The 16350-nt window shown below is 39.5% G+C and overlaps 2 protein-coding genes across 2 annotated transcripts; one reads left to right on the forward strand and one right to left on the reverse strand.

Annotated features, from left to right (window-relative positions):
- The first annotated feature begins 20 nt into the window (after positions 1 to 20).
- LOC114532567 lies at positions 21 to 13520 on the forward strand. Its single transcript, XM_028554097.1, has 21 exons — positions 21 to 153; positions 238 to 299; positions 2489 to 2682; positions 2846 to 3477; positions 3723 to 5756; positions 5981 to 6473; positions 6557 to 7353; positions 7504 to 7881; positions 8130 to 8275; positions 8436 to 8544; positions 8788 to 9019; positions 9253 to 9458; positions 9605 to 9832; positions 10005 to 10208; positions 10314 to 10496; positions 10630 to 10733; positions 10865 to 11464; positions 11620 to 11808; positions 11930 to 12107; positions 12226 to 12825; positions 12975 to 13520. The coding sequence occupies exons 1-21, from the start codon at positions 105 to 107 to the stop codon at positions 12989 to 12991; spliced, it is 7635 nt and encodes a 2544-aa protein (XP_028409898.1). The 5' UTR covers positions 21 to 104; the 3' UTR covers positions 12992 to 13520.
- A 56-nt stretch (positions 13521 to 13576) lies between these two features.
- On the reverse strand, positions 13577 to 15808 carry LOC114532568 (vesicular inhibitory amino acid transporter-like). The gene has a single exon (XM_028554098.1). It carries the CDS (start codon positions 15304 to 15306, stop codon positions 13993 to 13995), a length of 1314 nt encoding a protein of 437 aa, XP_028409899.1. The 5' UTR covers positions 15307 to 15808; the 3' UTR covers positions 13577 to 13992.
- Positions 15809 to 16350: the final 542 nt, after the last annotated feature.

Raw genomic sequence — 16350 nt, forward strand, 5'->3', positions numbered from 1 at the left:
AAGTATTGTTCCCGATGTGTTAGTTTCTCGTTGATGTTCATTCCACAAGCAGTGATATTTTAACTTGAGACGAAGAAACCATTTTATTTCCAAAAAGACGAGATATGGTCCTGGGCAAACCGCTCACGTTGAAAATGCCCGCGGCTGTTTGGGGTAACTTTTGCCTAAAATAGTTTCAAGAAAGCTCGTGCAATTTTAGGTATTGTTTTTAATTTGGTGAATTTCTCTTCTCCACAGTACTCGTTGCCTGTGGCTTCACATTATTCCCGTGTCTTGCCGTCTCTTGTCCGAGTGGAGAGGTATGTCAGTCTATCAGGTTTATATATATTGCTTCACGGACTATATGCTCTAAGTTGTCTTCTTACTGAAATACGTGACATGAACCAGGTGGAAAAAAGCATCTAGGCAGGCGGCTAGGCAACCGTGCTTGTGTCATGCCGGTATACGTGGAAAAATATGTTGCATTTGCTGTCTGTACTTTTCATGTACATTAAATATCATCTCATATTGCTAATTATCTGCTCAAACAGATCATATTTTATCAAAATGTTTAGAGAAATAATATCGGCTGAAATATAAGCGTAACTCCTGACATATGCATGGGCCCATGGCAAATATAAGAGTTTTATTAAACACGCATGGCATATATTGTGTCTTGAACATAAATTTTTGAACGTAAGATGCTTTTATATCCCTAAATATATGTATTGATATCACTTGTCGTTATGTCGAAGCATCGTCTCTTTGCTTCACAACAAAAACATTTATTTCTTTGGACTATAACGCAGTAATCTTTTTAAGCAAAACATGCATGTGTGATTCGGAATTTGCAGTCCCGTCCTTGGCCCTGCCTTTTACGACGATTTCCAAACAGACGATAGTATATTTCCTCTGTATATTTTTTTATTTTTCGGTAGTTTACTCAAAGTGAGAGCGCTGCTTTTCCACAATTTCTAATATCCGCACGTTCTCCAGATAAGATATGATATATTTTCATACTATACACTATAGTATAAGTTTTCTGGTTGCTCAGATTTTCTGAGGACGACGCCAGACTTAAGGCTGATTTCCACTTACAGCGAAATCGTTCGCTAGCGAAATATTTGCATATTTTCTTTTCAATTTGAACAGCCAATTCGAACTTATTTATTTATGCTGTTAAAATTCAAAAGAAAATATGAAAATATTTCGCTAGCGAACGATTTCGCTGTAAGTGGAAATCCGCCTTTAAACTGCTTGAAAAAGGCTTGACGAAGTATGATGTATGATAAATGCGGTTCTTTCGATGCTGAAGTATTGCATCTTTGTTAAATAGCAAATAGATATATTGAGCGTCGTAATTTACTTAGAAGCAAACATATACTTAGCCATGCATGTCAGAGAGAACCGGCTGGTAAAAACACCTGCAGGACATAGACTTTTATTGTGAGTAGCGAAGGTCAGGAGTGTTTCAGTCATCTCAGACTCGGTCAGTTCAGAGAAATTCGGTCATCATTTCGAAGCCACGCAACTTGTCACTAGCGGCTTATAATTAGTGTCCCAACCAAAGCAATCTGGATACGATCATTTCAAGAAGTAAATGTTTGGAAAGAACTCGATATTTTTCATTAAAATTGCATTTTTTTTCTACGTGTATTGTACGTAATGACACGCTGATACGCGTCAGGAAACTCCTAATCGATATTGAACTGTTTTTATCAAACGTGCGCTAAAGACAGGATGATAGCAATTTTTCCACATCTACGGGATAGAGCGAGCATCTTGGGACCGCAACTGATTCCCAACACTTGCAGGCTGACAAGCAATCTTATAGAAGTATATGATATTGGCGTATGTCACCTGCTTGCTTGGTTTTAATTTTTTGTTTTGGTAAATTAATTTTTGTTTTTTCTGTTTACTGGTAACCATGTAAGCAACGCCATTGCATATTCCCTGGGCTTTGTCTTCAAATTGAAAAGATTTTCATCAAGAGATTTAGATTGCATTTGCTTCGCGTATTTAAGATAGCAATCATCAAACTTTTTAATATCTTCCTCCTACGCCTAATGTTAGGGTGCTAAACGCGCGCGTCTGACTGAAATTACTTTTGAATTAGCCTATTTTGAAACTATGGTTACCGTGAAATTCAGAAATTAACGACCCGCTTGAAACAACGAAGGCTTCCAAGGTTTCTGTAGAGTTAATCGCAATCATTTATCTATTCATTTGCAAAACAATATGAAAAAAATTTTCATTGCAGACTATTGCCGTGTTCTTCCCTCCCCTACCACTCAAAGGTTACTCTTGCCTTTCCCCCACAACTTAAGGTGACACTTGCTTTCCCCCACTAGTCGATGTGTGTGTATTTGTATGGAGGAACGATTGCAACCGGGGTTGCTTCAATTCATTGCAGTTCTCAATAGTGCTGAGATAGTGCCAAGGGTGGGCATGAATAAAATCGACAATGAGAGCCTTCTTGTAGCGAATGCGATTATTTTCTGTTTTCTAGCGCTACTGTCCTGAACGTGATGGCTGTGTTGTTGTTAGTCAGAACTGTTCAGATGGTGATATTAAAACATGTGTTAACATGACTGTTTCTTGTTATGAAAACGGAACGAAACATTGTGTTAATGCTTGGAATTACACCTGTGGTAACATCTCCTGTGAGTGGAATAGAACAAAATATTGTCCAACTCAGAAAAAGTGAGTATTATACTAATCATTTACTTGTAATAACTTGTTTGTAAGAACTGGATTATTGAAAAATTATCCTCACTAAAGCTCTAGAAAGAAGTGTTTAGAACTGATAGGGAAATTTTGTTCATGTTCTAAAGCGATATTTTACCGATTTCTATTCTATTTTAAGATGTATTGATAAAGCAGATCATTGCTGTACTGAGAAAGAGGAAGCTTGCGTGGATTTCATGGAGGGCATGAACTTTTTACGCAGCGAAAAGTTTAACTCCATTTGCTCTCTCCTTGCTTCAAATGATCACAACTTCACAGCCAACTACACCAAGTTTAAATACGAGAATCTTGTAGAGATGGAAGAGTGCGATAATGGGACTTACTTCTGTCCTTTGGTACTCCGCTGTATTCCGAGAAATCACAGTTGTGACCCTGATGAAGTCTACGAAAAAAGCCCAGGTGATGTTTTGAACGAGGAATGTGGCGTAAATGAGACGTTCTGTGGCCTCTACAAGCGCTGCATCCCGTCAACAGAGCCGTGCTCTTATAGAGCTCTTTTTAATTGGTACAAAGTTGGAAATAAATCGGTTGGCCCGTTTTCTCGACCTTGCCCGGCGAATCAGACATTCTGCCTTCTCACGTTTGGTTGCACGGAAGATTGTGACGATGTGATGGGTAATAAGAGTTGTAATGGAACAATGAGGGATAAGTTTTCTAATGAGTCCATGAGCTGTGGTATGAATGACAGTAATTGCAAGTGGAAACTAACCATGGAAAACTTCACCAATATCACCGACCCCACCGGTTCAGGTTTGTAGTCAGTAATCTTCGTGCAAAATTGCAAAATGTCTTTTCACATCCTCTGAAAGGAATTCGAACAGTATAAAGACATTCCTCATAATATCTTGATAATGTTTTAACTAATATCTCAAAGAGGCTATACCTGGTCATTTAGTGATTCAATATAGCCAGAATTATGTTCGCTGCTATCTATATTTCAATATACTGATATGGTGGCCCTCCATTTAATAAAAAAACGTCGTGTATTTTCACAGGTTGGCTTGAAACTTGCAAGTATCGGAAATTAATGCAACAAGTTCAGTGGGAAAAGACGTGCGAATGCAAACCACTGGCTAAGAAGTGCAAGAAAGAAAAGAAATGTAACAAGAAGAAGTTATGTGATATTATGTGGGAAAAAATGGAATCTTGGAATATGTTCATGAACGCAAGCATGTGGCTGGAAGATTGTGATGTCAGTGTGAACGTGACTGAGAAAATGCGCGAGTGTAACTCCACGAAAGATGATTGTGAAATCGATAAATTGTGCAAGCCTTTGAGGGAGGGGAAGTACAATAGCTCACATGCAAACCAAACCATTTCTGTCCGGGGTTGCAAAGTTGTGTTTAATGAAACTGCCATCAAAGCTTGTAATATTTCGTTCCTTTCAAGTTGTAAGATCGAAGATCTGTGTCCGAAATATCGTGAACTCGCTCTCAATCACAGCAAAAGGTTGTTTCCAAAAATTGTCAATGGATGTAAAGTTGATTGGAAAGAAATTGAGAAGTGTAACGTTACCTTTAAAAATGATTCTTGCGAGATTCACACTTTGTGCAAGTCTTTAATGCGGAATTATAACAACAGGTCTATGATCAACAAGACTGTTGATGTTGACGGTTGCAAAGTCATGTTTAACATGAGCGTGATTGAGACCTGTAATATCATTTTTCCACCATCTTGCAAAATTGAAGAACTCTGTCCAAAGTATCGCAAACTCGCCCTTAACAATACAAAAAGATCATTTCCCAAGATGGTCGAAGGATGCAAAGTCAAATGGGACGAACTGGAACAATGTAATATTACATTTATGAACGACTCTTGCGAATTGAGAGAGTTATGTAAACCGCTTCGGAAGAAAATTAAAAGTATGCCTGATAAGGGTTGGTCAATGATGAACAAAACCACCAAAGTTGAGATGTGTAATGTAACCTTGAACTACACTGTCCTTGAAGAGTGCAACATCACAATGAAAAAGAATGATTCTGACTGCAAAATCAAGCAATTGTGTAAAAAAATATTCAAAGACTTCAACAACTCCATGATGAACAAAACCATCAAAGTTGAGATGTGTAATGTAACCTTGAACTACACTGTCCTTGAAAAGTGCAACATCACAATGAAAAAGAATGATTCTGACTGCAAAATCAAGCAATTGTGTAAAAAAATAATCAAAGACTTCAACAGCTCCATGATGAACAAAACCATCAAAGTTGAGATGTGTAATGTAACCTTGAACTACGCTGTCCTTGAAGAGTGCAACATCACGATGAAAAAGAATGATTCTGACTGTAAAATCAAGCAATTGTGCAAAGAAATAATCAAAGAAGACTTCAACAGCTCCATGATAAACAAAACCATCCATGTTAAGAAATGCAGAATAAAATTTGATAAACGTGTTCTTGATACTTGTAACATCACCGTGGCGCCAGCAAACCATCAACCAACAGTAGACAAACCTCGGATTCGTATTCACAACATCCCTTACAACGTGACAACTTCCCCGAACAAAGGTAAACGCGTAGAGGAGATGCTCTCGGCAGCCGGTGCTAGTGATCTTGACAAAAATAAGCTAGGAATAGCAATTGTACAGGCAAAGAACAGTAGCATTGGATCCTGGCATTATAAGTTACCTGGTGGAACATGGATCCAAATAATTATTGACAACCCTGAGTATGCTGACAATTATAAAGGAAATGTCAAGGTTTTCGCGTTAAACTCCTCCTGTTATCTAAAGTTTCAAATGCACCGAGATGACATATTGTGGAGGAATGCAGAGGCGAAAATATCCGCCAGCATCGTTTTTCTTCCATGGGATGGTACCGACGATAGCACGAATGGTTGGCGGAATATCACGAGACCTTCCGTTAGAACCTCCGCATACGGTAAAAGGTCTGTGATAGCAGAGGCGAGAAGGTTTGGGTGTGATGGCAATCTCGGTTCTCGAGGCCAAAACGATGTCTGTGGGGTTTGTGGTGGAAATGGTCTCTCTTGCTTTGGATGTGATAATGTAAAGTACTCTGGAGCTATTTTTGGTTAGTTACATTTATTCATCTATTTTTCGTTCATACAGTCAGAGTTCGTGCTTTGTTTTAGCTATTTTGATCAGAGTTTGCTCGCTAAAATATTTAGTTATCCGATTCGTTGAATTGAGCTACAATTTTCGTTAGATTCGTTGAATTGAGCTACAATTTTACTTCATCCATCCACATTCATTTTACTTCATGTTATCATTCAATTTTTCTTTTTCTGGCGACAGATAAATGCGGAAATTGTACGGGCGGGACAACGAACGTCTCTTTCAACGCCATGGTTGATTGTGCAGGGGGATGTGGCCTCTCATTCATCGACGAATGTCGCGTGTGTCAAAGCAGAAATTTCTACGTTAACTTCACTGACTGCACTGGAACATGTCATGGTAATGCCACTAACAATACTTGTGGTTATTGCGTTGGGGGATCATCCGGGAGACATGTGATGTATGGTATGGACGCTTGCGGAGTGTGTAATGGGACTAACACGACCTGCCAGGATTGCGATGGAGTGCCGAATGGCGGGAAAGAACGAGATTTTTGTGGTAATTGTCTATTGCCCGCTGATCCTAAATTTAACGGCGAATGCGTGAATTTAAAGAAGATTGTTCCTAACAGCGGTCCCTCGATGGGTGGAATTAAAGTAATCCTACGAGGGGCTGGTCTGAAAAACGTTTCTACAGTCAACTGTAAAATCGTGAATGTCGACAACAAAAATGAGTAAGTATAGCAAACACTTTTGCACTCTTTCTTTTGTCAGACCAATTTTACGCTTGACGGTTAATTCATTTTTATCATTACAGGAGTGTGATTCCCAGTCCCTCAGTTAAAAAGAACGGCAGCAATTTTATCGAGTTTAGAGCGCCCTCTCTGAAGTCTGGTATCTACAACGTATCATGTGCTTTCGACTCTCAAGACATATGGCATATTGCGGAAGAAACATACTTGGTCTACAACAAGTCAGATATAGTGTACACTTCAATTAGTCCAGAATATACAAGCATTAACAGTCCTGTGAAGGCGGTGATTACTGGCAGCGGTTTCGTGAATGCGTCCGACGTAGCGTGCGTCACGCGTGATGGTCGTGTATTCCGAGCAAAATTCGAGAATTCCACGCGTGTGCTGTGTTCAATCCCATCTATAAAGAATTCCGTGAGACTTCACCTTGGAATTTCGTTCAGTCGCGCTGACCGTAAAATTGGAGACAATAAACTGAACTTTACGATTTATGCAAACGCACCCAACCCAACAAATGCCAGATTTTCGAATGATCTACGCGGTATTCTTGTTCAATTCGATGTCCCAACAAGATCGAAAATACGCACAACTGATTGCTTAACATTCTTCCCACCTTCCAACGTTAGTTCGTTTGGTAGAAGAAGTAGATGCGTATTCCTGACTCCAGTCCTTATGCTCATCATTTTAAGATCTCGACCCATTATAGTGCCTAATGAAACTGCAACGTTCAGACTTGATTCCATAACACAACGAAATCAGATGGTTATCAAACAACCAGCAGAGGTTTATAAATATCTTGAAATCGGTCAACCAACCGAACCTGTTGTACCAACAGCTATACTTTTTGGTACTGATTTTCTTGGTAAGTACATGTTAGGATTTATCATTATTGAAGACAAGTTCTGTTAAAACTTATGACTTAGATAGTGTTTGTGAATCTTCAGAGGATTCCAGAGAATATCTTTACACTGGCCACGCAATCGTTAACAGCCCTATACTCATTCGTTTTTAGGTCTCTGTGCAAGGCTTCGACTCAACGGTGAACTGTCCTACGGTGGTGGTGGTCGTCTTTTGACGTTCATATGGGGTGTGGACTGGGCCGACTCTGTGGACAGAGGAAGCCTCACAGCAAACCAGACAGCAAACATCAACAGAACCAGAGCCTATTTGAAATCGTTGTCTGATTTCACGGGCGAATTCCGTGCTCCGAATAATTCAATTGTTGCTGTTGGACCACAATATAACTTCACATTACGTGTCAAAAATTTCCTTGGCAAGATCAGCAATGAAGCAGCTTTCACCGTTCAACGCGAGGATAAATCTATCCCAGGACTTGATCTGGGTTCTAAGAGGAAAATAGTGAGGGCTGCATTGGATATCATATTGCAAGGTAACAACATGACACTGGACCACCTCGTTTGAGATATCTTTCTCAGGTAGTTCAGACACAAACCACGACAGCTTATTATAGAATACTACCTACAATGGGCTACCACGTTTGAGATATCTTTCTCACGTAGTTCAGACACAAACCACGGCAGCTAATTGTAGAATACTATAGCTATATCTACACTAGACCACGGCCACGTTTGAGATATTTCTCCCCGAGTTTCTGACATCTTATTTGGTCTTTATTAGCAAACGTCAAGCTGTCGTCATGTCTTCCTAAAGACTATCAACCTAAAGTTTTGTTTTCTTGGGAGATACAAGCTGTCGGTGTGAACCTGGAAGTTTCTGATAAATCGCGGTTGAATATTAAGAAAGGAACTTTGAAAGGAGGAAATGTATGTGATGAATAAATCTATAGATATTTCACAAACTTTCCTTCTAACTGAGGATCTGATAACCGAAAGCTTGCAAAATGAAAATTTAGCAAAGTCAAATTAAAAAACGTCGCAATGAATAATCCAAAACCTACAATAAAATATGTTTGCGTTTTTTTAGACCTACACACTAACTTTAACAGCCAGTATGGAGTCGGATATCTCTTTATCTGCAACAGCTACAATTGAACTGGTCGTTAGGGCGAGTCCTCTGAAAGCTATTATTAAAGGTAAAGTACTCGAAAGATTCGTGCTATTGGAATAAATGGCAACGAGTTAGCTTAACTTAGGCCTGCTTCAGACGTCGAACTTTTCATCTGCTGAACGTAATGTGAATGAGCTAAAGTCTTTGTTGAAGTTCATATGTATTTGATTTGGCACACAAACGTCTGGAATGGGTCATTCCTTTTATACTCTCTGGTTAAGAGGATTTCAACGAACAGTATAAAAATTAAAAATATTTCTGTCTACAGGTGGAAATAGTTTAGTGGTTGGGGAAGATGATACCTTTATTCTGGATGGTTCACGTTCTCGAGACCCTGATCTCTCCTCTGAATCTCAAACGTACACATGGCTGTGCTATAAGAATAATGTTCCGTGTTTCCAGCCTGACCCTAAAAATGCTAGAAGAAAAGAAAGAATGGTTATCCCGTCTACTGCGAAAACCAGCATCAATGTACCTCAACAATTGGACACAAATAGCAAGTAGGAAAAAAACCTTACATTAGTTCAATCATAATATATCATGCAACGTTGACGATTGTCCGTTCTGGGGTTCACAGAAGATTAATGTTTCATTGCTGATTGGTTTGGGGTTAAGTTAAGGACGGAAATGAAATGTGAATAACTAAGAATTCACAAGGTTTTCTCTCATCAAAGGCTCGCGTAAATTTGCAATCGTACATTTGTTACCGGTGAAGCATTTTCTATTTTTGCAGGTACAAGTTTGTGTTGAAACTCACGAAAGGCAAGAGAAAGTCAGAAACATTTATTGAGGTGTACGTGAAATCTGGCGCTCCACCCAAAGTTATCATTAATCCAATTACCACAGCCAAGATTAATCCAACCAAGATTCTTGTCCTGGAGTCGCTCATTGACACTAAAAAGACTGTAGATGCAACTTGGAGTTGCGTTCAGGGCGAAGGTATAATTCACTATACATTTAGTTGAACGCTATCAAAAAAAGTTTTGTCGAATAACATCAAGTAAGATTCTAAATGAACAAAACAAGTTACTAACTGTGTTATCATTCACCTTAGAGCTCACTAAATCTGCATTAAATCTGTCTAGAATATGGTTTTATTGAACTGAATGCCCAAGGGGTTGCATTAACAGCGCGTGACCGCAAATTCATTAAGAAATCTTCGCAAGATAAAGTTGTCGCCACCTCAGCGTTAGTCATCAATAAAAACAGACTCGAGGAAGGAGTCACATACAAGTTCATACTTAGGGTAGTCCACAGTGATGCATCGTCCTTTGCAGATATTGAAGTGACCACGAATGCCGCTCCGTCCCAAGGTTAGTAATACTTGATGTGGTACATGCTGCTGACTCCCCCTGATTCATCGTTAGATACAACATGTTACTCGTTATGTGTTGTTATTATGTCTCGTGTTACGACAAGAAAACCCCCAGCGCACGTGCTTCGTCATAAGTCGGGGTACTTAACAATCGCTTGACCATCGTATAGGTATGTTGGAGATCGAACCATCTTCGGGATATGTCGGAAACACGTTTACGTTTGCTGCTAGCGAAGGTTGGGAAGACGACGCTGACGACCTGCCGTTGACGTTCCAGTTTGGTTATTACGTCCAGGATTCGGGGGAAGTACGTGAGGAATTTCTTGGAACGCCATCTGAGGAAAACAGATTGGATTTTGACCTGCTGCCTCCAGGTACAGTATTCATACCATTAAGCTCAAAGCATGGTTCATTTGGAATGGAGTAAGAACCCGAGTGCATGCAGAAGGTTGAAAACAATCTTGTCCATTACGTTTCAGGAGATCCATCCAAAGACTACAATCTGACAGTCTTCGTGATAGTGACTGATATCTACGGTGCAGTAGCTACAAGGAAAGCGAACGTGATTGTCAAACCAATACCACTGGATGTTACTGCCGTTAACAAGTTTTCAGGGGCAGTTGAGAGGGAATTTGAATCTGGTAACTTTGCAGGCGGGGCAGGTATGGAATTAACTTTGCATTTGTGTTGGATTCCCCCTCATGCACAGTTTTTCTTAGAGTTCTAGTTGTCTTCTCAACTAGATTGAATTAGGCTAACTAAGATATATTTATCATTTTTCTGTTATGTTTCCAGCGAAAGCCAGTGCATTGTTTGTGGCCTTGTCAGATGACAATTCGAATGGTACTAATGTCACCACAGAAGTCGTGAGGAAATTGAAAAAAAGTTTTACTAATAAGGTACTATTTGGACATCTTTCATTGTTAAGCATTTGGTTTAGGAATCTGGAGATGGTTCCGGGTGATCTTGACTACTTGAATTGCACAAAACGATTGGTTGCTTACTGTCCTATATATAATCTTTGTCACAGGTTCTGAGTGAAGTAGAGACAGGAGGTGTTCAGGACAGATCTGCACGACTTGTCGCACAGAAATTGTTGGTGCGGATGACCGTCAATTGTAAACCACTCTGTGACCCAGTCAGAGTTGTACGTGTGTTGTTCAAAATGGTGAGCGGGGAACAGTCCTCTCCCAAGAGACGGCGACGTGCCACCGTAACTAACAACTATGACAGCATCGAAGTTAAAACTGGAGAAGAAGTTTCAACTGTTCTTAAGATCGCGGAAAACGTCATCACCCCTGACGATTACACAAATAGCAGTTTGACGGCTAAGACAAGCTTTTTATCAACAATCAAGGCTCAAGAACCTTCGTTATGCAAAGGCTTAGCTACGGGCGGCCCTGCTGAAATAGCCTTGTCTAATATCACTGTTATGAGAGCCGTCAGAGATGCTTTAGGCTTGTACGCTAATGTTGAAACGAAATACAAGGAGATATCAACTTCAGAATCACCTGAGTATATTCAACAAACAGTGACGTATAGACTGGGAGAAACGTTAGAGGAACAATATGCATCATGGGCCTGTACATCTGATGATACTTGCACTGGAACATGCATAGCAACTGCTCAGGTATAGAATGGAAATAGTGATTGATGGAGATAATAATGATGATGATTCCGATGATCGATAGTAACGATTGTTTTCATTGATGATATTCTGATGATGATGATGATGATGATAGTGGTGGTATATGTGTGTCCAACCATTTTTCATTCTTCGTTTAGTTTAAAGATGATCTTTTGATCCAGCACGATCCAGCAGATAAAAACATAACTCGTCTTAGCAATATTGCTTCAATACGTCTCTACAATCCGAAAACTTTGGCTGAGATTCCTGCCTCTAGTCTGGCAAAACCTGCCGTTCTTCGATTCCCAATCGATCATGCTGAGATGTATGAAAACTATACAAAAGAAGTAAGTTGTATCCATGCTAGATTTCCTTCTAATTTCGTAGCGCTGTTCTATTTCATTATCAGTTCTAATTTCTGGAACATTGTTTGGAACGAACACTCAGACATGTTTATATTTTATAAAGTGTCGCACGTGGAACGAAGTAGAAAATGAATGGAAGATGTCTGGGTGCAGTGGGTACACGACCCTGAACGACAGTATCATTGAATGCAAGTGTTCGCAGTTAGGTTATATTGCTGTGTTCCTGGGTGAACAGAAGACACAAACCACACCTGCCGTAACAACGTCGCCGTCAACCACAGGTTGGAGCATTTTTTATCTTTTATTATCAAACATTATGAATAATTTGCCAGATTTTGAAGTTCTGAACTGTTGGGTGTTTCATTGGGATCTCATTTTTTTGTGTTTTTTTTTCGCCAGAGCAAGCCGTGACTATCGAGTTTGCATTTGTTGCAAATTACAGCCAAATCATCTCCAATAATACGACAAAACAAACCTTCATTTCGCATCTCCGACCTTTCCTTGCAAAACGTCTCAACATTTCTCAAGCAAGAATAACGAATATTAACGTCAGACCAGGAAGTATCATTGTCACATTCACCGTTCTTCCCAGCAACAATGCAAACGACCGTTCTGTCAATTCTACAGTCCTCTACTTCAAGCATTTGGTGATGACTAATAATGTTAACCTCACTTTGCCGGGTTCCAACGTAACAATACGAGTTGATCCGAGCTCCTTTAAGATCATCACGACCTCACCAACAACTGTCGCTCCACCCCGAGATGCCGACGATGATGACGATGGTTTGAGCTCGGCTGAGATAGCAATAATCGTTGTCGTGTGTGTGTTAGTCTTCATCGCAATAATAACAGGCTTGATTTATTATTTCTTACGTGTCAGACCAAAGAGAGCGGGAAAGATTCCTCCCCACAGTTCCCGCATGCAACTTAATGAACAGCAACAGAACAATAACGTAACTGAGAAAGATTCTGGTGTTTTCAACAAACCCGTCGATACAGGTAAGATTTTTAACAGGAAAACAACATTTGAGAAATATCACAATCACGTCTGTTATCGATGTTCAAAAAGAAAACTTTTGTGGAGTATTTTCTCAAAATAATTAAACTACTATCTTAGTCAAATTCTCACATTCAGCATTTAATTTCAGATGAAAAAGCAGTGTAAAGTCAGCCTCTTTAACACACAGGCTGAAGACGAACTCGAAGAAAACAGTATTTTTAGTGAAGAACCTATTTAGTTCATTTATCTTTGAACACGTATGTGCATGGAGTAGAAAAATACATTTTTGTAGAATCGTAGTCTTGTAGATCTTTACACAGAACTGTGTCAGTAGCACTATTTCGCATTTACAAATGGACAATATCGACATGTGATTGGACATAAGTTTGATTTCTAGAATGAAGTCTTATTTTAACTCAATAGCGAGAAGAAAATAATACCAGGACTGTTAGGGTTAAACACAAGCCATTCTATTTTGTACATCCTGGTTGCTGATTATGACGTTTATATTATATAAATGACGCTTTCTTTTTGATGTATGAAAAACCTACGCACCACCGGTGTTTTTGAAAAACACTGAGTTTTTGTAATTATCACTTGAAACAATATGACACTAGTTATTTACACGTATTTTGTGTGCTGCATGTTTATTTATTGATTATGTGTTTGTGCAATAAATATTTATGAACACTTATTCAGTGAGATTTTGACAACACATCTGGTTTCATCATGTTGGAATAAGCTTTATTTGCAAGAGAAAGGTGTAGTGTAGATTTACAGAGAGATTTGAACACAAAAAATTGAACTTAAAATATTTATTTGCATCTGATGATAACTCGTTTTTCTTGTCTCCTATAATTAACTAGTGAAGTTCAATAGCAACTTTAGGACATTCCACTTCATCACTTTCAGAGACAATTCACTTCGTTGGCCATATTAAAAAGTCTGATAAATCATAAATACTCTCATTGTAGTTTTAAAAGTAAGTTTAGAGACCAACAATTGTCTCGCTTCGGGCTATTACCGTCGTTTGACATTGAGAGGTTAATTAACTTTCGTATTTCAAATGTGATCCGTTTTCGTATCGTCTGTTGTTCCAAGCTTTCTTCCATGCATGCTGTACCCACACAGCCATCCCGCATATCCACAAAGAACCCCGGATACCCTTAATCGTCTTTATAAGCATCGAGTAAAGCCAAAATGGAGAAATGGCATCCTATAGCGGCTCCAAAGATTCCAAACACAGCGACCAGTGTATCCACAACAAAATGATGCCATTCCAATCTATCATAACATATTTTCATATGGAAGATGGCCGGAAAGATGAAAGCAAGGCACATTCCTGTGAAGTTTCCGACCAATGCCATGTACAGCCCGAAATGAGGGATTATCACACCCGTGAGTAAGGTAACTGAGATGACGAAGGAGCGTGTTGCAAACATCGTGATGCGCGTCAGCCTGTCTGTGCCCTCGAGTAACGTTGTCAGCGGAAGCCATGATACATTGATATCCTGCAGCAATTCAAACACCGTATACACAGGAATTGTATAGGAAGAAAGTGCCAGGCCAAACACCAAAACATTTATAGGCAAATGAAGGAAACCGGGGGGGATATTTCTTGTGATAACCTGCTTAGTTTGATCTTGAAACGTGAGGAAACCAATGATACCAAAGCCCAGTTTTACGCCCGTGTTTGCGAGATACGCGAGATTTATGACTTGAGGAAATTTCCCAGGCTCTCTCATGCTATCCTCAATCGCAGGCATGTACGGCTGTGAAGCGTAGCTTACTACGATTATTCCAACTGCCACTCCGTATTGACTTATATCAAATTCAGGCACGGCGTCCGTTTCCCATCTTGGTAAATGCCAGACACAAAAGCCGATCAGGATAGTGTAGACCACCTGACCGATAAGAACAGCAACGAAACTGACCCAGGACACATCCGTGATTGACTTGAGGAGAATATTAGGCAAGACCATCAGGGCTACAATCGCAGTCCAGTCACTACGCTGCAGTCCCAGATGTAGAAACGATTTCTCTAAAATTGAACCGCTCAAGATCAAAAGTAAAGTGCAATAGGACATTTGTTCAAACATTTGAGCGAAATGCACCAAGGTTCGTCCGTATCGTCCGGAGAAGGCGTCTCCAATATCCATATAGCTGCTTCTTGCTCTGTATCGTTCGCCGTTTTTATAATCATACAGGCAACTTACCAAAATCTTGTTGGTATAATTTGAGATCACAGCTACCCCAGCAATGCTGAGCAAAGCCAGCCAACCTCCGCATTTTACTACAAACGGCATTGTGAGTACAGCAACTCCCTGGTTGGCATTGAAAATGTTCCAGAATGTCTGAACATTGCTTGACTTGTCAGGTTCTCCATCCACATTCTCTATTGAGTCCTCCTCGTCACTGTCATCATATTCGCTACGAGGGTTTAACAAGAAGTATAATTTTCTTCGCCATTTGCTTCGCATTGTGTTGCAAATGCTGTCGTTTCCTTCACTGCGGTGAGGAAGTTTGACTTTCCTAAATGTAATTCAATCTTTTCGTTGCTCTGATAAAATCGCGGTCTAGCCGAGGCCCTGTCGTCGTTTTTGCCCTCCTTTAGAATTGCACGAACATCTTTTATTGCTTCAATTCACGTCCGCTTTTATATCATCCTTCGCCCACAAAGACATAGCTTTCTAATAGAGAATTATTCCAAGTTTTCTAATAGGAAATTAAACAGCCACCTGTCATTGACTTCTGTATTGAAGTCCGTTATAAACTTTACCGGCACAACTATCGGCTAATCAGATTCCAATCTCTCAAAACCTTCGCCACTGAGATATTCTTCACTTCGTTAGTTTCTCCTTTTCTCAACTGCTTACCCTTGTCAGACTGGCCAAATGTTCTTTAAATCTCTCCAATATATTTCAATCGATCACTTTCTCCTCATATTTCAATCAAAAAATAAGTAGTTAGTTTTAAATAAATGCCAAACTGTTTGTCATAATTGATTTGCTCTATTTGTCTGCCCTTATAATGAGTTTTTTCTATTAAGCCACAAGTATGTGCTGCAGCTGACCAGATTTAAACCATTAAATAATTCATGCTATCCATTTCAATCCAGTGTCTGTTTGGACAAAATAAACCAACTTTACCCGAATTTGAAATGCATCAGTCAAACGTCCCGTCTTCTTATCAAATTTCCCTGATATTTCCATCGCAACGGGCGTAGGCGTTCATAAATAAATTGAAGTTTGACTTTTCTTAATTATTTCTTACTTTTTACATCGCAATTATGTCCACTCGAAATAAACTGGCCCAGAATTGTCAAAGATTGAGAGAAAAAGATTTGGCAGCTCGGTGCAGAGTTTGTGTATGGAAACAGCTTAGTTTTTTTTTGTATTAAGCAACTACAGTTGCAGTTATAGCTCTATTCCTTTCATTTAATCGAAGACTTGATACTTTTCTGACTTAAGTAAACAGTCAAGGGCGCTTCTCCATCATAATGACTGCAAATATTCAAATATGTT

This window comes from Dendronephthya gigantea, unplaced genomic scaffold (assembly GCF_004324835.1).
Source record: "Dendronephthya gigantea isolate DGI-Jeju-01 unplaced genomic scaffold, DenGig_1.0 000080F, whole genome shotgun sequence".
Classification (NCBI taxonomy): domain Eukaryota; kingdom Metazoa; phylum Cnidaria; class Anthozoa; order Malacalcyonacea; family Nephtheidae; genus Dendronephthya; species Dendronephthya gigantea.